Source organism: Papio anubis, chromosome 4 (genome assembly GCF_008728515.1).
Source record: "Papio anubis isolate 15944 chromosome 4, Panubis1.0, whole genome shotgun sequence".
NCBI classification, from domain to species: domain Eukaryota; kingdom Metazoa; phylum Chordata; class Mammalia; order Primates; family Cercopithecidae; genus Papio; species Papio anubis.
The window spans coordinates 3619777-3634029 of NC_044979.1; the positions used below are offsets into that span (position 1 = coordinate 3619777).

Genomic DNA, 14253 nt, shown 5'->3' on the forward strand with positions numbered 1-14253 from the left:
AAGTGACAGGCTCACTTCATTTTCAAGAATCTATCTGCCAAGCACAAAAATCTGAATAACCACAGTCTGTCAATTGTCCTTTCAAGTAAAAATGATATTCCACAGAAGAAATAAGAAAAGCCAGTGCACCTCACTATTAAGTTGAACAAGTACCTTTTTTTTTTTTTTTTTTTTTAAGAGACGGGGTCTTGCAATGTTACCCAGACTGGACTGAACTCCTGGATTCAAGCGATCTTCCTGCCTCAGCCTCCAAGTCGCTGAGAATACAGGTGCACACTACCCTGCCAGCTGGACAGGCATTTTTCCTGAAGACAACTGTTATACTTCATGACGAAACAGAAGTCCTTTATGCATATGTTTCCTATTTGTCACAAATATTTTTTAAATGCACTCTAGGATCAAGATTTAATTAAATACTTGCCACTGCCTTAACGTTAAACCACCAGAGAATGTACCCACCATTACTTTTGCAACACTGATGCAAATATCAGCACGGTAAAAAAAGGCAAACTGCCTTAATACCATTATGAAAATAGTCTGACTTCACAGACACTCTGAAACAGTCTTGGGGACTCCCAAGACTTTGAGAAATACTGTTCATCATTGAGTGAACAAAGGTAGTATGTACAAGGATGTTCATCAAGAAGTGTTCTATTAATAGGAAAAAGTAGAAATAAACCAAATGCCCAACAAAAAAAGCCAGAGCAGAGAGGTCAAATAAAAGTACAGTCATGTAGTTACACATTAGGCAGCAGTAAGAATTTTAAAGGCAAACTATGTTTCCTGACATGAAAAAATATCCCCAATAATATCATGGAGGGGATCATACAATATGGTATGGCCATTGTGTATGTAAAATACATGTGTACGCGTGTGCCCAGGATATAAGCCAAACTGCTATAATGGTAGTTATCTCTTCACAAAGAATTAATTATGGATTTATGGTCCTCTTTATTCTTCCTGAAACTTTTAAAACACTCATTTATTAACGTAATAGCTTGATTATCTATACTAGACTAATACATGATCATTATGAAATATTATTGCAATACCTAAAAGTACAAAGATATTAAAATCATCCCAAATTTCTCTGATAAAAACAATTGTACAACTAGGAGAACATCACCACCAATGTTTATCCGTGCACACAGGTGAACACATAATGTGTAGACAAATAAAATTATTAAAACAGGACAACATACAATATTTTTAATGAAGTATTAAATTTCACATTATGTAAATTTAACAGCAAAAAAGCAAATGAATTTAAATTAACGGAATGACTGAAATTTGAGTAAAGATTCCAAAACAAAAAATACATACAAAGTGATGACGGATGGGGAAATCAAGTCTGGTTTGACACACTAGGTAATAACTGAGATGAAGGCTCACAATGACTATATTTTTGTCAAGTAGATGGGCATTCCAGGGAAATAACAGCACAGAGGCTAAGAAGTGCTCACGAGCCTAGAGCACAGCGAGGAGTTCAGGTAAGTTGACATACTCATTGACAGAAGTAGTCAGAAAGAAAAGGTGGTAAAGATTTGGGGCATCACTAGAAAAGCAACGTGAGAAAGCTATACTTCATATGCAACACAACCCCAGTTTAGAAAGGGTAATCTAGTAGCAAGAAGCAAGAACTAACTAATCACTAAAACATAAACAATGGTAAAACAAAATAACTACAAACCAACCATTAAGGAAAAAAAAAAATGTGGTGAGCATCGCAGCGCAGAAACAGAGGGGAGAATAAGACAAATTCATGAACTAGAAACTGTCAATTTAGAAATTCCAAGGCATGTTGACTGACTGAAAATAACAAGGAAGGAGAAGTCAATGAAAACATCAGCATTTTGAAACTGGAATATTAGCTGTGGATTGACGGATACATGTGCTGGTTTGTTTGAGGGTGGGGTAGAAGTTAATTAGTTTGGTTTTTAAAATGCTGCATTTGTATTATTACACTTCACTCAGCCATCTTTTGCAATATTTTTTAAAATTTGACTTGCTGACTGTACTAAATTGCACAATCATACTGCAACACCAACAATTCCACTCAATCCTAACACTAATCATCTGGAGTTAGGGCAGGCCCCACAGATTAAGGACTCAGTTTCACAAAGCTGTCCCACTTCAGATGCCAACTGCAACGAGATGCCCAGGCTACTCACACTTATCCCTGGCTAAAGTCTAGAAATGCTGGGGTTATCACACCTCCACCCATTGCTATTACTATAACAATTCACAGGACTCAGGAAAACACTGTACTTACTATTACAGTTTATTATAAAGGATACAAATGAAGAGCCAGATGAAGAGCAACACAGGGCTAGTCTGAGGGGTCAGGGTGCACCACCCTCCTAGCACGAGGAGGTGCTCACCAACTCAGAAGCTCCCTAAACCCAACGATTACACTGACTAATGGTGATTACAACCAATCTTCAGCCCCTCTCCCCTCGAGGGAGGCTGGGGGTTGAGGCTGAACATTCTAACCCTCTTAACATGGGGTTAGTTTTTCTGACAAGCCCCCACCCCAAAGCTATCTAGGGCCCCCACCCCTGCTATAAGCCATCTCATTAGCATAGAAAAGATAGTAAATTCAAAGGGTTTCCAAAGTTCTGCCCAGGGAACCAGGGCAGAAAAAAATATTCATTTTTTAATCATACCACAGCACCCCCCAAAAGGGCATGTCCACCAGAACCTTAGAATGTGGCCTTATTTAGAAACAGAATCTATGCAGAGGTAATTAGTTAAAATGAAGTCATTCTGGATTAAGACTGGCCCCTAAATCCAAGGACTGGTGTGACAATTCCATTTCTGGGTATACACTCTAAAGAACTAAAAACAGACACTTGAAGACGTATTAATATACCCAGGCTCATATTAGTATTACTTACAATAGCCAAAAGGTGGAAGCAACTCAAGAGTCTATTGAAGGATATATGGTTTTAAAAAAAAAAAGTAGCACAGATACATATTGGAATATTATTTAGCCTTAAAAAGGAAGTTCTGACACATGCTACAACACTGATGACCCCTGAAGACATTGCGCTAAGTGAAATAATGACTCAAAATTTATAGGGCAAGCTAGCACAAGAACCCTGTACAGCCTCTTTGTATTCTTAATATATTCTGAGTCATTTCCCTGTTTTTCTTTAGAATACAGACAAATCCTTTTTAAAGTTCCAGTTCATAGCAGTCACACTAAATATAAACCAAGAAGAAATGTGTCCACATTAGTCCAGAACTTTAAAGGAAGAACAGCGTATCCATGAAAGCCAAGGAGTAAAAGATTAACTGAGCAAAACGAAAGAGGTCAATGCCCTCCTTACCTGGAAAATCTCCTTCTAAGGGCTAAACATTGTACAAGACATTCCATTTTAACAGGGGAATCAATTTTCCTTCAAGACTGAAGATATCCACCAAATTTCCATAATTCTCTATCATGCAGCAATTAGACATCTACAGTTACAAACTTTTACTTACCATTCTATTTCTTCTTCTTTTCCAGAATCCTGGACTTGGATTAGACACCATATAGACTAATAGCTTGGGATAGAGTTCTAGCAATTATCTAATCTAAGGGTCAGCAAACCAAAGCCCATGGGCCAAGCAGGGCCTGCCACCTGTTTCTGCCCAAATTTAGCTACCACCCATCTATGTAAATAAGCTTTTAATGGAACATAGCTATTCCAATTTAGGCATATATTGTCTATGTCCATGGCTGCTTTCGAGGTAAATGGCAGAGTTCAGTGCTTCCAACAAAACCCATCTGCCCTGCAAGCCTAAAATATTTACTATTTGACCCTTCACAGAAAAAGTTTGCTGACCTTTGTATCCCAAAAGTTCTCAACTTTCTTTCTCCTCAGTATCACACTCATGTATAGTATGTTCCTAGTTCAAATCACTAGTAGTCAAAATTCCTTATTTTATAGATGAAGAAATCCAGATCTTTTATTTAAATATTAACTAGAAATCAGGTGATGTCCAATAACTTTCTAAGTGAACATATGAGCCTTACAGTATAACTATTAAGTTCTGAGCAGCCAAGCCAAATTTTCAGAAAGCATTCCTATACCATGTTGCTTTAGAAATAATTTGTAGTCACTGTCTTAAAAATCTCTTATGTTGTTACATGGGCCGCAGGACAGGTTCTCCCTATAATGAACTTTTTGTTTATGAAGTATAGTGCTCATTGGTCATTTGTTTGTCTTTCAACGAACTTTCTTCATTCAGGGTTTAAAAATCAATCATAACAGAAGTCTTGCTTGATACAAGATAGAACCCCTTCTATTACGGGTTATAAAGGCTTGCTCTATCAACCTGGGTAGCCAGGAAGAGACACATGAGCTGAGCTCAGCCTCCTGGATGTTCCCATTACGACTTAAAATCTACAGGAACTGACACTCATTTCTTTTCCCAGGAACCTAGACCCTTTTTTTTTTTTTTTTTTTTTTTTTGGTAAGACAGAGTTTCCCTCTGTTGCCCAGGCTGGAGTGCAGTAGCGCAATCTTGGCTCACTACAATCTCCACCTCCCAGCCTAGCCATACAGCCTTCTAAATGGCTGAGTTTAAGTTTAAGGGATGAAATGTCAAACAAAGAGGAGAAAATGTTGTTAAAAACTTCTAAAATGAAAAAAGGTCACATAAAAATGATTCGGAATCAGAATGTCCTCAGACTTCTCAAGAACAGATCTGGATGCCAGAAAACACAGCAATGCCGCCAAAAATCTTACAAAAAGGAACTCAAACCTAAAATTCTGAACCCAACCAAACCACCAATCAAGTTGTGAAAATTAAAAATTCCTTCAAACTGAGGAGTCTCAGTCTCAAAAAATTTACCTTCAACACACACACTTAAGAAGCTGTGGGTCGGGCGCAGTGGCTCATGCCTGTAATCCTAGCACTTTGGGAGACCGAGGCAGGCAGATCACCTGAGGTCAGGAGTTCCAGACCAGCCTGGTCAACATGGTGAAACCCCGTCTCTACTAAAAATACAAAAATTAGCTGGGTGTGGTATCATGTGCCTGTAATCCCAGCTACTTGGGAGGCTGAGGCAGAAGAATCGCTTGAACCCAACAGGTGGAGGTTGCAGTGAGCCGAGATCACACCACTACTACACTCCAGCCTGCCTGGGAGATAGAGCAAGACTCCGTCTCAAAACAAAACAACAACAACAACAAAAAAGAAGCTATGGCACTGCTTAACTCTGTATCAATGTGGAAATCTGAACATAAAGAATAATTTTTCTAGGAAAACTTAAATGATCGCAATTTACTTTTCATCTTATAAAACTAAATAAATCAATAATAATACAGAAAATTGAAAAGATAACTTTTTTAAAGGGAACCAGACCCAAATGGCTCTGGAGAAAAGCGTTCTTCCACAGTCAACAAGAGATTTTTACACTGTCCCAAAAAATTTCACAACTCATTCTAAAAATCAACATACCATAAATAAAAGGACAGCACAAATGTACACAGAAATCCGAAGGAAGAAGACAGTAAGTCCGTCTCCCTTATGATCACAAATAAATCCTAAAATGAAATCCAACAGTATATTAAAAAGAACAAAATGTGCAGATCAAGATTTTGAACCCCAGAACGCATGCTTAGTTCAGCACTGGAAATCTATCAATACATTACATTAAGAGATTAAAGAACAGGGAAAGAACTCATAATCACAACAGACGCAGAGAAAGCATTTCGCAGCTCAGAGGCAGCAGTGGGGATGGCAGTCAGTGTTCCCGGCGCAGTGATGCTGAAGGGGTCAATAAGAACCTGCCCTCAAAAAATTGTGATTGTGCATTGTGACCTGTCTGGTGGTTCTCTGAGGAATCAGCCCAGAGATCACCCCCTCAGAACTCTCTCAGGGCTACAGCAGCAACCAGGCAGTGCTTGTCAAAAGCATTTAAAGACATCCACTAACCAGGGTCACCTGGGGCAAGGGACGATGGACAAGGTAAGCAACACACAAACTGAAAAGCCTGGGAAAGAAGAGGCTGAGGAGGAAAATATATGAAGGAATAAGAGTGTTGAGGGCTCCCATGTACACTGGGAAATCTGGAAGACAAGACCATGCACACGCTGAAGGCTGGGCACATGCTCAGAAAACAACTTGAAAGAACCCTAGATTTAACCTCTGGCTGATCTTTGCGCTCCACATATGCAGAAGGTGAGGCTAAGGGGGGGGTGGTAAGTGGCCTGCATGAGCAAGGAAGTAACCTCAGCTACCTGTGAGCACAGGAGTTTTTGTTTGTTTTGTGGTTTGGGTTTTGTTTTATTTGTAGCTCCAGTCACTTGAGGACATCTCCATCAGATCACTGGCTGGGCAATGACAACACAACGGGGACATCAGTGACCACAAGAGACAAGAAATAGAGTCTCTTTTCATTTGGCAAGTCATAAAAAACCAGACAACTGAAGCCCACAACAAGAAACAGCAAACCCAGAAAAGGGGGGACATTGTGACTTCCCAAATTTCCACATCACAGTATTTAAAATGTCCAATTTTCAGTCCCAAAACTGAGGGACTGAAAAAATCAAGTTAACATGATTTAATCAGTTACACAGGTAAATCATGTGGAATTGACTAACATACATTAGGATACAATTACAGATAATTTTTCAGAATCATACAGAAAACATGTCATTCTTTAATTCATTCACCAAGTATTTGTTTAACACATGCTATGTGCCAGGAACATTTGGAATGCATGGTAAAACAGATGGCATTTTTTGTCCTCATGAGGCTTACAGGCTACTGTGGGAGGCAGATTTAAAAAACAAGTAAATAAGTAAAGAAAATTACAAATTAAGATAAACGTTCTGAAGAAAACAAGGGTGCTACAGGTGAAGAAACAGGAAAATATTGAAATTATCCAGTCTAAGGAGCAGAGGAACAAAAATAAACAGAGCCTTAAAAAACAGGGGGACATCATTAAAAGTACCAATCTATGCATTATGGGAGTCCCAAAAGGAGAAAACAGAGTACCAGGAAAAAGAATTGGAGAAAAAAATAAAAAGCTTCCAAATTTGGTGAAAGACATGAACCTACATATTCAAAAAGTTCACCACTCCAAGCAGAATAAATTTGGAAACCCACACCGAGACACATTATGATCACACTATCAAAAGTCAAAGACAAAGAGGATCTTGAATACACCAAGAGAGAAGTGGCATGTCATGTACAAAGGATCCTCCACAAGATTAACAATTTCTCATCAGAAACTATGGAAGCCAGAAGGTGATAGGATGAAATATTTAATATGCTGAAAGATAACAATTGTCAACCAAGAATTATTTATCTGACAAACTGCCATTCAAAAAATTATATCCCCAGGTATGACCTAAGGGACTTTGTCATTAGTACACCTGCCCTACAAGAAATGCTAAAAGTACTCATGGCTGAAATGAGAGAGGCTATTTTTTCCCCACTCCTCAAACTCTCTTGATTGAAGCTAAGAAATTAAGCATGAAAGATTTTCTTGAAGGAAAAAAAAAAAGAATTAAATGGCTATAAATTATCGTTATGAAAATACTCATTTATCAGCACTATTAGTGATTAAAATGCTCCAAAAATGTCCTACCAGGTAAATTTTACCTGTTGAAGTACTAAAACTTGTTTCACTTTCACAATTTCGAACAAAAACCTTCTGCACCATGCTTCATACTTTTCCTGCCTTACTACATACTGACACAGTGGAAGGAACACTGAACTAGAAGTCAAAAGACCTAAATTCCAATCTACTTCCCTTTCTTAACAGTTAGGTGGCTGAACGTTTCTGGGCTAGTTTACTCTCAAATGTAAATTAAGATAACCGGTTTAGTATCTAAAGTCTTAACTCATCCCAGCAGTGTATCTTGCTATAAAATTTTACCAGCCTGGGGTTTGAAATACACAAAAGTGGTACTAGATGATGGGTATGTGGGTTCATTATTCTACTACTGGGTGTGTTTGAAATTTTCCATTAAAACTTTTTCTTTCTAAGAATCGACTAGAAAACAAAAAATTTACAAGCACCCATTTTTTCACCTCACCTATAAAATTAGATTCGCTAAGGCCCAAGAATGCTGTTGTAAATCTTAAGCGAGATAATGCACTTACCAGGTTGGAGGCTTTTTACAATTTGTGTACTGATTTTTTATTTTACATTTTACAAGGAAGCACTGGAACTAAGAAGATCTTGAAACTCATTAAACTATTTGTTCCTTCCCCCAAAATGTTTTTGCCTTTATGTTTTTGTTTTCAGTCTCCAATAAATAACAGTTGTCATTCTCTCTGTTATTAGTAAGGATAGCAATTCCATTCCTCTATCCTTACTACTTGACTGCAATACCAAATGACTCCTTTGAAATGTTTCATGGCAGGGCATGGTGGGTCATGTAATAGTCGCACTCTGAGAGGCTGAGGCGGGCAGATCACTTGAGCCCGAGTTTAAGACCTGCCTGGGCAACACGGCAAAACCCTGTCTCTACAAAAAATACAAAAATTAGCCAGGCATGGTGGTGCACACCTGCAGTTCCAGCTACTCAGCAGGCTGAAGTGGGAGAATCAACTGAGCCCAGGAGGCCAAGGCTGCAATTAGCCATGATCATACGACTGCACTCGTCTGGGCAACAAAGCAAGACCCTGTCTCAAAAAAAAAAAGTAAAAAATAAGCAAACACTCCTATAGACACTTTGTGGTACCCATTTTGGCTATCCAGATTATGGATAGCCAAAAAAGCCTGTTTATCTGGATTACATTCAGTGATATTACTATTTTACTATCCAGATTATGGATAGCCAAAATCCATTTTATTCAATAAATATTAACCACTTACTATACAGGAGACCAGTGATTTTCAAACTGACAATCTTGAACATTTTGTGGGTTGTGAAATTAATCTAGGTCACAATCAGCATTTTACTGTAATGAAATAGAAAACATTAGAGTGCATGGCATAGTATGGACCAGCATTGTTCATGAATTTTTTTTTTAACTTTTATGTATGTACTAAATCACAATGTCAATCACATTTCTGTGGCTGCCATTTTTAAAAGTTTGAAAGCCACTGTGCTAGACAATATGCTAAACTGAGCTGCCAAATAAGCTATCTGTAGCTATCCATAAGGTATTACCAATGTAAATATTTCTCTAAGCTAACATGATTTTAATCAGTTACACAGGTAAGTCACATGGAAATGACTAACATAACTTAGGATATAATTATATTATTTCCTATTTGTAAAGAAAACATTTCATTCTTTAATTCATTCATCAAATGTTTGTTGAACACATGCTATGTGCCAGGAACACGTGGAATGCTGGTAAAACAGGCAGCATTTTTGTCCTCATAAGGTTTACAGGCTACTGTGGGAGGCAGATTTAAAAAACAAGTAAAAATGAAGAAAATTACAAACTGAGATAAACATTCTGAAGAAAACAAGGGTGCTACAGAATGAAGAGAAGAGAGGCACAAGAGCAAGAGACAGACATTCCTCAGAAAGAATGAATTCTCAAGGAAAGCCTCCCTTAAGAGCATGAGACCCACTGGATCAGGAGTCAGCCCTGGCAAGAGCGGGGACAGGAACAGTTCAAGATGAACTTCCAGGATAAGGGAAACAATCACACAACATGCTGATGGGGTAAGCAGGGACTAAGTCATACAGAACTCACAAACCTCGGCAAGGAGTTTGGTTTGAATCGAAGAGCAAAGGAAATTCTGGCACTTGTGACAAAATGGAAGGAAAAACTCCAAAGCATCGTGAATAAAGCCTACTTACTCTTCTAAAACAGCAATTCTCAAAACTTCTGACCTCAAAATTATTGAAGACCCAAAAAAGCCTGTTTATCTGGATTACACTCAGTGATATTACCAATTTAGAAATTAAAAATGAGAAACGTAAAGGAATACACAAGCACATATTCCATTAGCCATCAGCATAACGTCCTCACATATTATTCAGCCTCTAGAAAAAATACAAATAACACCTTAGTCTTTCTAATGAAAAGAGTGTTGACCCAAGAGTTTCCAGATTACACTGGGAATGCTATAAAACAAGTAATTCCGACCCCCAGAAAGATAGGTGAGCTATATATTTTAAAATTTTAATTAGAAAGTCTCAGACATAACACGCAAACATGTATTTAAACTGAAAGAAAAGTGGCATGTAACAAATCAAATTGCCAGAAGCAACATTCCTACACTTACTCTTTGTAGTTTTGTTTTTCCATTTTGTCAAGCAAACGTTTTGATAGTTGGGCCAAAATTCCTAAACAGGATGACTGCAACCTAACCATCTGCTAGCATTTACTAAAAAATACTTCTCGAGTATACACTAGACTGGCTTCTCAACGTTGCAATGGTAAGAACTAATCCCAAATGCTTTTGTTATCCATATTTTACCATCTTTTCAAAGTTTTCAAAATAATCATTTAAAACGTCACTTTCAAGTATCTCTCCACATATTTTTAAAACCCCCAGTGATATGTAATTTTACCTGAAAGTAGTTTTACCCACAATTTTTTAAAGATAGGTGTTTCATCAATATTGTTCATGCTTGCAAACAAGAGAAACTATCCAAAGGAACTGACTCAATATCTAAACCTTTTGTGTCATGTTTTCACTTTTGCAAGACGCAAATAAAACACTAACAGGTTTTTATTAGACAACAAATAAGTTAATTTAAAACAGGGATTTATTAAGACTATTGCTCAAGAAATCTCTCTTTCCAAAATGGCCTACTGTCGCACATTCCTTCACACAGGTGAATCTTTTCACCTGTTATGTTTTTGTAATGGGCTTGAAATCAATCTAAATCTGTCAGGATGGCCCCACAATCTTAACCACCCACCCTACAGCGACCTGACCCGCTCTCCCTAAGTGACACTGTCGCGGTGGGGGGACGGGGGGCGCTCTCCTAGCCATAGGACACAAGGCCGGCTTCGGCACTTAATGCCCGCCAACGCCAGAGATAGGCCTGACACTTTAGGCAGCCTTGCAAAGTAGAGGACACACGGAAGTTCACAGGTAAGTACATCTGCACAGCGGAGAGGAGGAGCGAGCAAGGGATAATGACAATAGGGAGGGAAGGCGGGGGAGAAAACTGAATAGGCCGAACACAAAGACAGTCGGAGCCGGGGAGAGCCTTGTCCTCTCCTAAGCGGGAAGGCCCGCCGGCCAGCACCCCCGCCCACCGCGGCTCGGCCCTGGTCCCCCGAGCCCGGCGGCCTCACGTACCTCCGGCGCCTGCTCCTCCGCTCGCTCCCAGGGCGGCCGCCATGGCACTCGCGGGGCCCGGCCTTCAGCCTCGCCCACCAAGCCAGCTGGTGGGCCAACGTGCCTGGTCCGGGCCCGGGTACTGGTGGCGGAGGACAGGGAAGGGAGGGGGCTGCAGGAGGCAGAGGCGAAGCCGGGCGTTTCGCGGTCCACAGCTGCCCCTTCGCCTCCGCAGGAAGAAAACAACAAACTACCGCAACATGGCCGCGGGCCCGCGCCCGCCGCGGTGCACCCTGGGATGATGGAGGCCGGGAGGCGGGCGGGCGCCGGGGCCTGCCCCGCGCCGAGGCCGTAGCAGCCCCGAGGCCGCCGCCGAGTTTCGGACGGCGCGCGTGCAACGCCAACACCCGGCAGCCACCTCCGCCCGACTCCTGAAACCCAAATGTTTGAAGCAGGGCGGGGACGACTGCTGGCCGTAGGTCGATTCCGGGTTCTGTCGTAAGGCGCTTTGCAGCAGTCGGCAAAGCGAAGCTTTACGGCAGCCGGTCTCCCGTTAGGAGTTGGGGAGGGAAGGCCCAGCGTACGGTCCCCGGTCAGGGGGAACTTAACTGTCGTTTCTGTGCCTGGACAGTAGGAGAGTGGGGTCTGAATGAGCTGCAGTAGTGAACACCGACGGCTTGTGTTGAGGGCAGGAAAGGCTGCGCATAACTCTGGCAGGTGCTTCTGCGAGCTGGGATGAGCGCCGCCCGCCCCGTACTAACGTGCACGCGCACGCGTGTGACTCCCACAAGCCCTCACTTCCTACGACCCGAGAGCCTCCGGACCCGCGACCCCGGACCCCCGTCCCTTTCCCCGCGCCTGGCTGGGCAGCGCGCAGCGCCGGGCCCTGGTGGGCTCTGCCCCTGCGCTTTGCGGCCCTGAGAACAAGACATGAGCAGGACGGACAGCGCCCCGCACTCGTATCTGAGTTTGCATTTTTGAGCAGTGAGAAAGGTTAAGAAACGAAGTCCTCATACGTGACGTAAAGGAAGGAGTGCTGGGTGGTCAGACAGCTGTGGACGAAAGGGCTCAGGGGTTTGGGGGTGTGGGGCCCGGGAAGGCGCGTCTGAGTGGTCGCAGTCGGGGAAGGGGGTTAACTGGGCGTAGTGGCACATGTCTGTCATCCCAGCTACTCGGGAGGCTGAGGCCCGAGAATCACTTGAACTCAGGAGGCGGAGGTTGCAGTGAGCCAAGATCACACCACTACACACCAGCCTAGGTGACAAGAGTGAAACTCCATTTCTACATGAAGTACACACCAGCTGCAAACATTGATTCCGTATCGATGAATGAGGGGCTGAGGTGAGGCGTGCTGACCCAGCAATGAGACTGGACAGGTAGGCAGGGGTCAGGATTCCGGACTTTGGGACGTTTTTCTGACTCTGTGGGGTCTATTGAAAGATTTTAGGAACAATTTACATGATAAGATTTGTATTTTAGAAAGGTGACTAATATAACAATGTAGAGGACCCTGCAGTGTGGAGAGGCATGAAACTGAAGGTCCAATGCCGTGAGTTAACCAAGATGTCCATACAGAAGATGCACTGGCGGGTGGGTGAAGAGATGGTAAAACGGTACGTGTAATAAAATGCTGGCCAGGCGCGGTGGTCACGCCTGTAATCCCAGCACTTTGGGAGGCTGAGGCGGGCGGATCATGAGGTCAGGAGATCTAGATCATCCTGGCCAACATGGTGAAACTCTGTCTCTACTAAAAATACAAAAATTAGCTGGGCGTGGTGGCGCCCGCCTGTAGTCCCAGCTACTCAGGAGGCTGAGGCACAAGAATCACTTGAAACTGGGAAGCGGAGGTTGCAGTGACCCGAAATCACACCACTGCACTCCAGCCTGGCGACAGAGCGAGACTCTGTCTCAAAAAATAAAATAAAAATGCCAATGGTAGAATCATCGTAGCTAAAAGAATATTTACAGTAAAATTATTCAATTTTTGTATGTTTGAAATTGTAATTTTTTATCAAAAAATAAACATTCCTGGATTAATAGCTAACGTAAATAATACCTAAAATAAAAATCAGGAACGTTTTTAAAAATAATTATTCAACTATGAGAAGTCACTCCCCAAAAAAAATGTTTTGCAAGCAACACATTGAAAAAATGGTCTCTATTAGCACATTAATACATCCATACTTAAATGGCTTGAACTCTTTATCACCTTTCATTATTTTTTGAACTGTGGAGGATGGCATGCCTAACTCAGAAAATATTTTTCAGGATAATTCATGGTGATCTTGAGAAGAATTCCACAAAAAAAAAAAAAAAAAAAAAAACAGATTAACAGATGAAACAATCTCATAAGCCACTTAACACTGAATTTCTCTAGAACAAGAATCTATAAAATTTTTTGATCAAACACCCACTGGAAAAATTTTTGAACATGGACACCCAGTATTTGAAGTTCTTGGTAAATTACTGTAAGCAAAGATTTAGCCAACCCCTTTTCCTTATCTGTGAACAAATTTCAGTTTGTGTTAACTTTAACTTGCCATGGAAACCTTATGAAGGCAGAATGTTCATTGTGGTATAAAACAACATTGGTTGTAGGCCAGGCGCGGTGGCTCATGCCTGTAATCCCACCACTTTGGGAGGCCGAGACAGGAGGATCACTTGAGGTCAGGAGTTCAAGATCAGCCTGGCCCACATGGCAAAACCCCATCTCTACTAAAAATACAAAAATTAGCTGGGCGTAGTGGCACATGTCTGTAATCCCAGCTACTCGGGAGGCTGAGGCACGAGAATCACTTGAACTCAGGAGGTGGAGGTTGCAGTGAGCCAAGATCACACCACTACACACCAGCCTAGGTGACAAGAGTGAAACTCCATTTCTAAATAAATAAAAAAAACATTGCTCGTGGTGAAAATGACCTCTGACTTATATTGTACACTGCCTCTGGCTTGAAAGTACTGAATAATCTTAAAACACCTGGTGGGAAGCCATACCTTTAGCCTCTGTTACTGTCTTAATTGAGTGTGGGAATCTAAAAGATAAACTCAGG

General features: G+C 41.3%; 1 protein-coding gene across 9 annotated transcripts in view; it reads right to left on the reverse strand.

Moving 5' to 3' along the window:
- RBM33 (RNA binding motif protein 33) overlaps positions 1 to 11636 on the reverse strand; it is a 133469-nt gene extending 121833 nt beyond the window's left edge. For 8 of the 9 annotated variants that reach the window (XM_009204292.3, XM_003896916.3, XM_009204291.3 and 5 more), the window contains exon 1: positions 11225 to 11636. In XM_009204292.3, coding sequence (XP_009202556.1) covers positions 11225 to 11267 — 43 coding nt within the window. In that variant the 5' untranslated portion in view covers positions 11268 to 11636. Of the gene's footprint in view, positions 1 to 8824; positions 8911 to 11224 lie in introns of all 9 variants that reach the window. The other variant, XM_021936475.2, reaches the window with a different exon arrangement.
- Positions 11637 to 14253: the final 2617 nt, after the last annotated feature.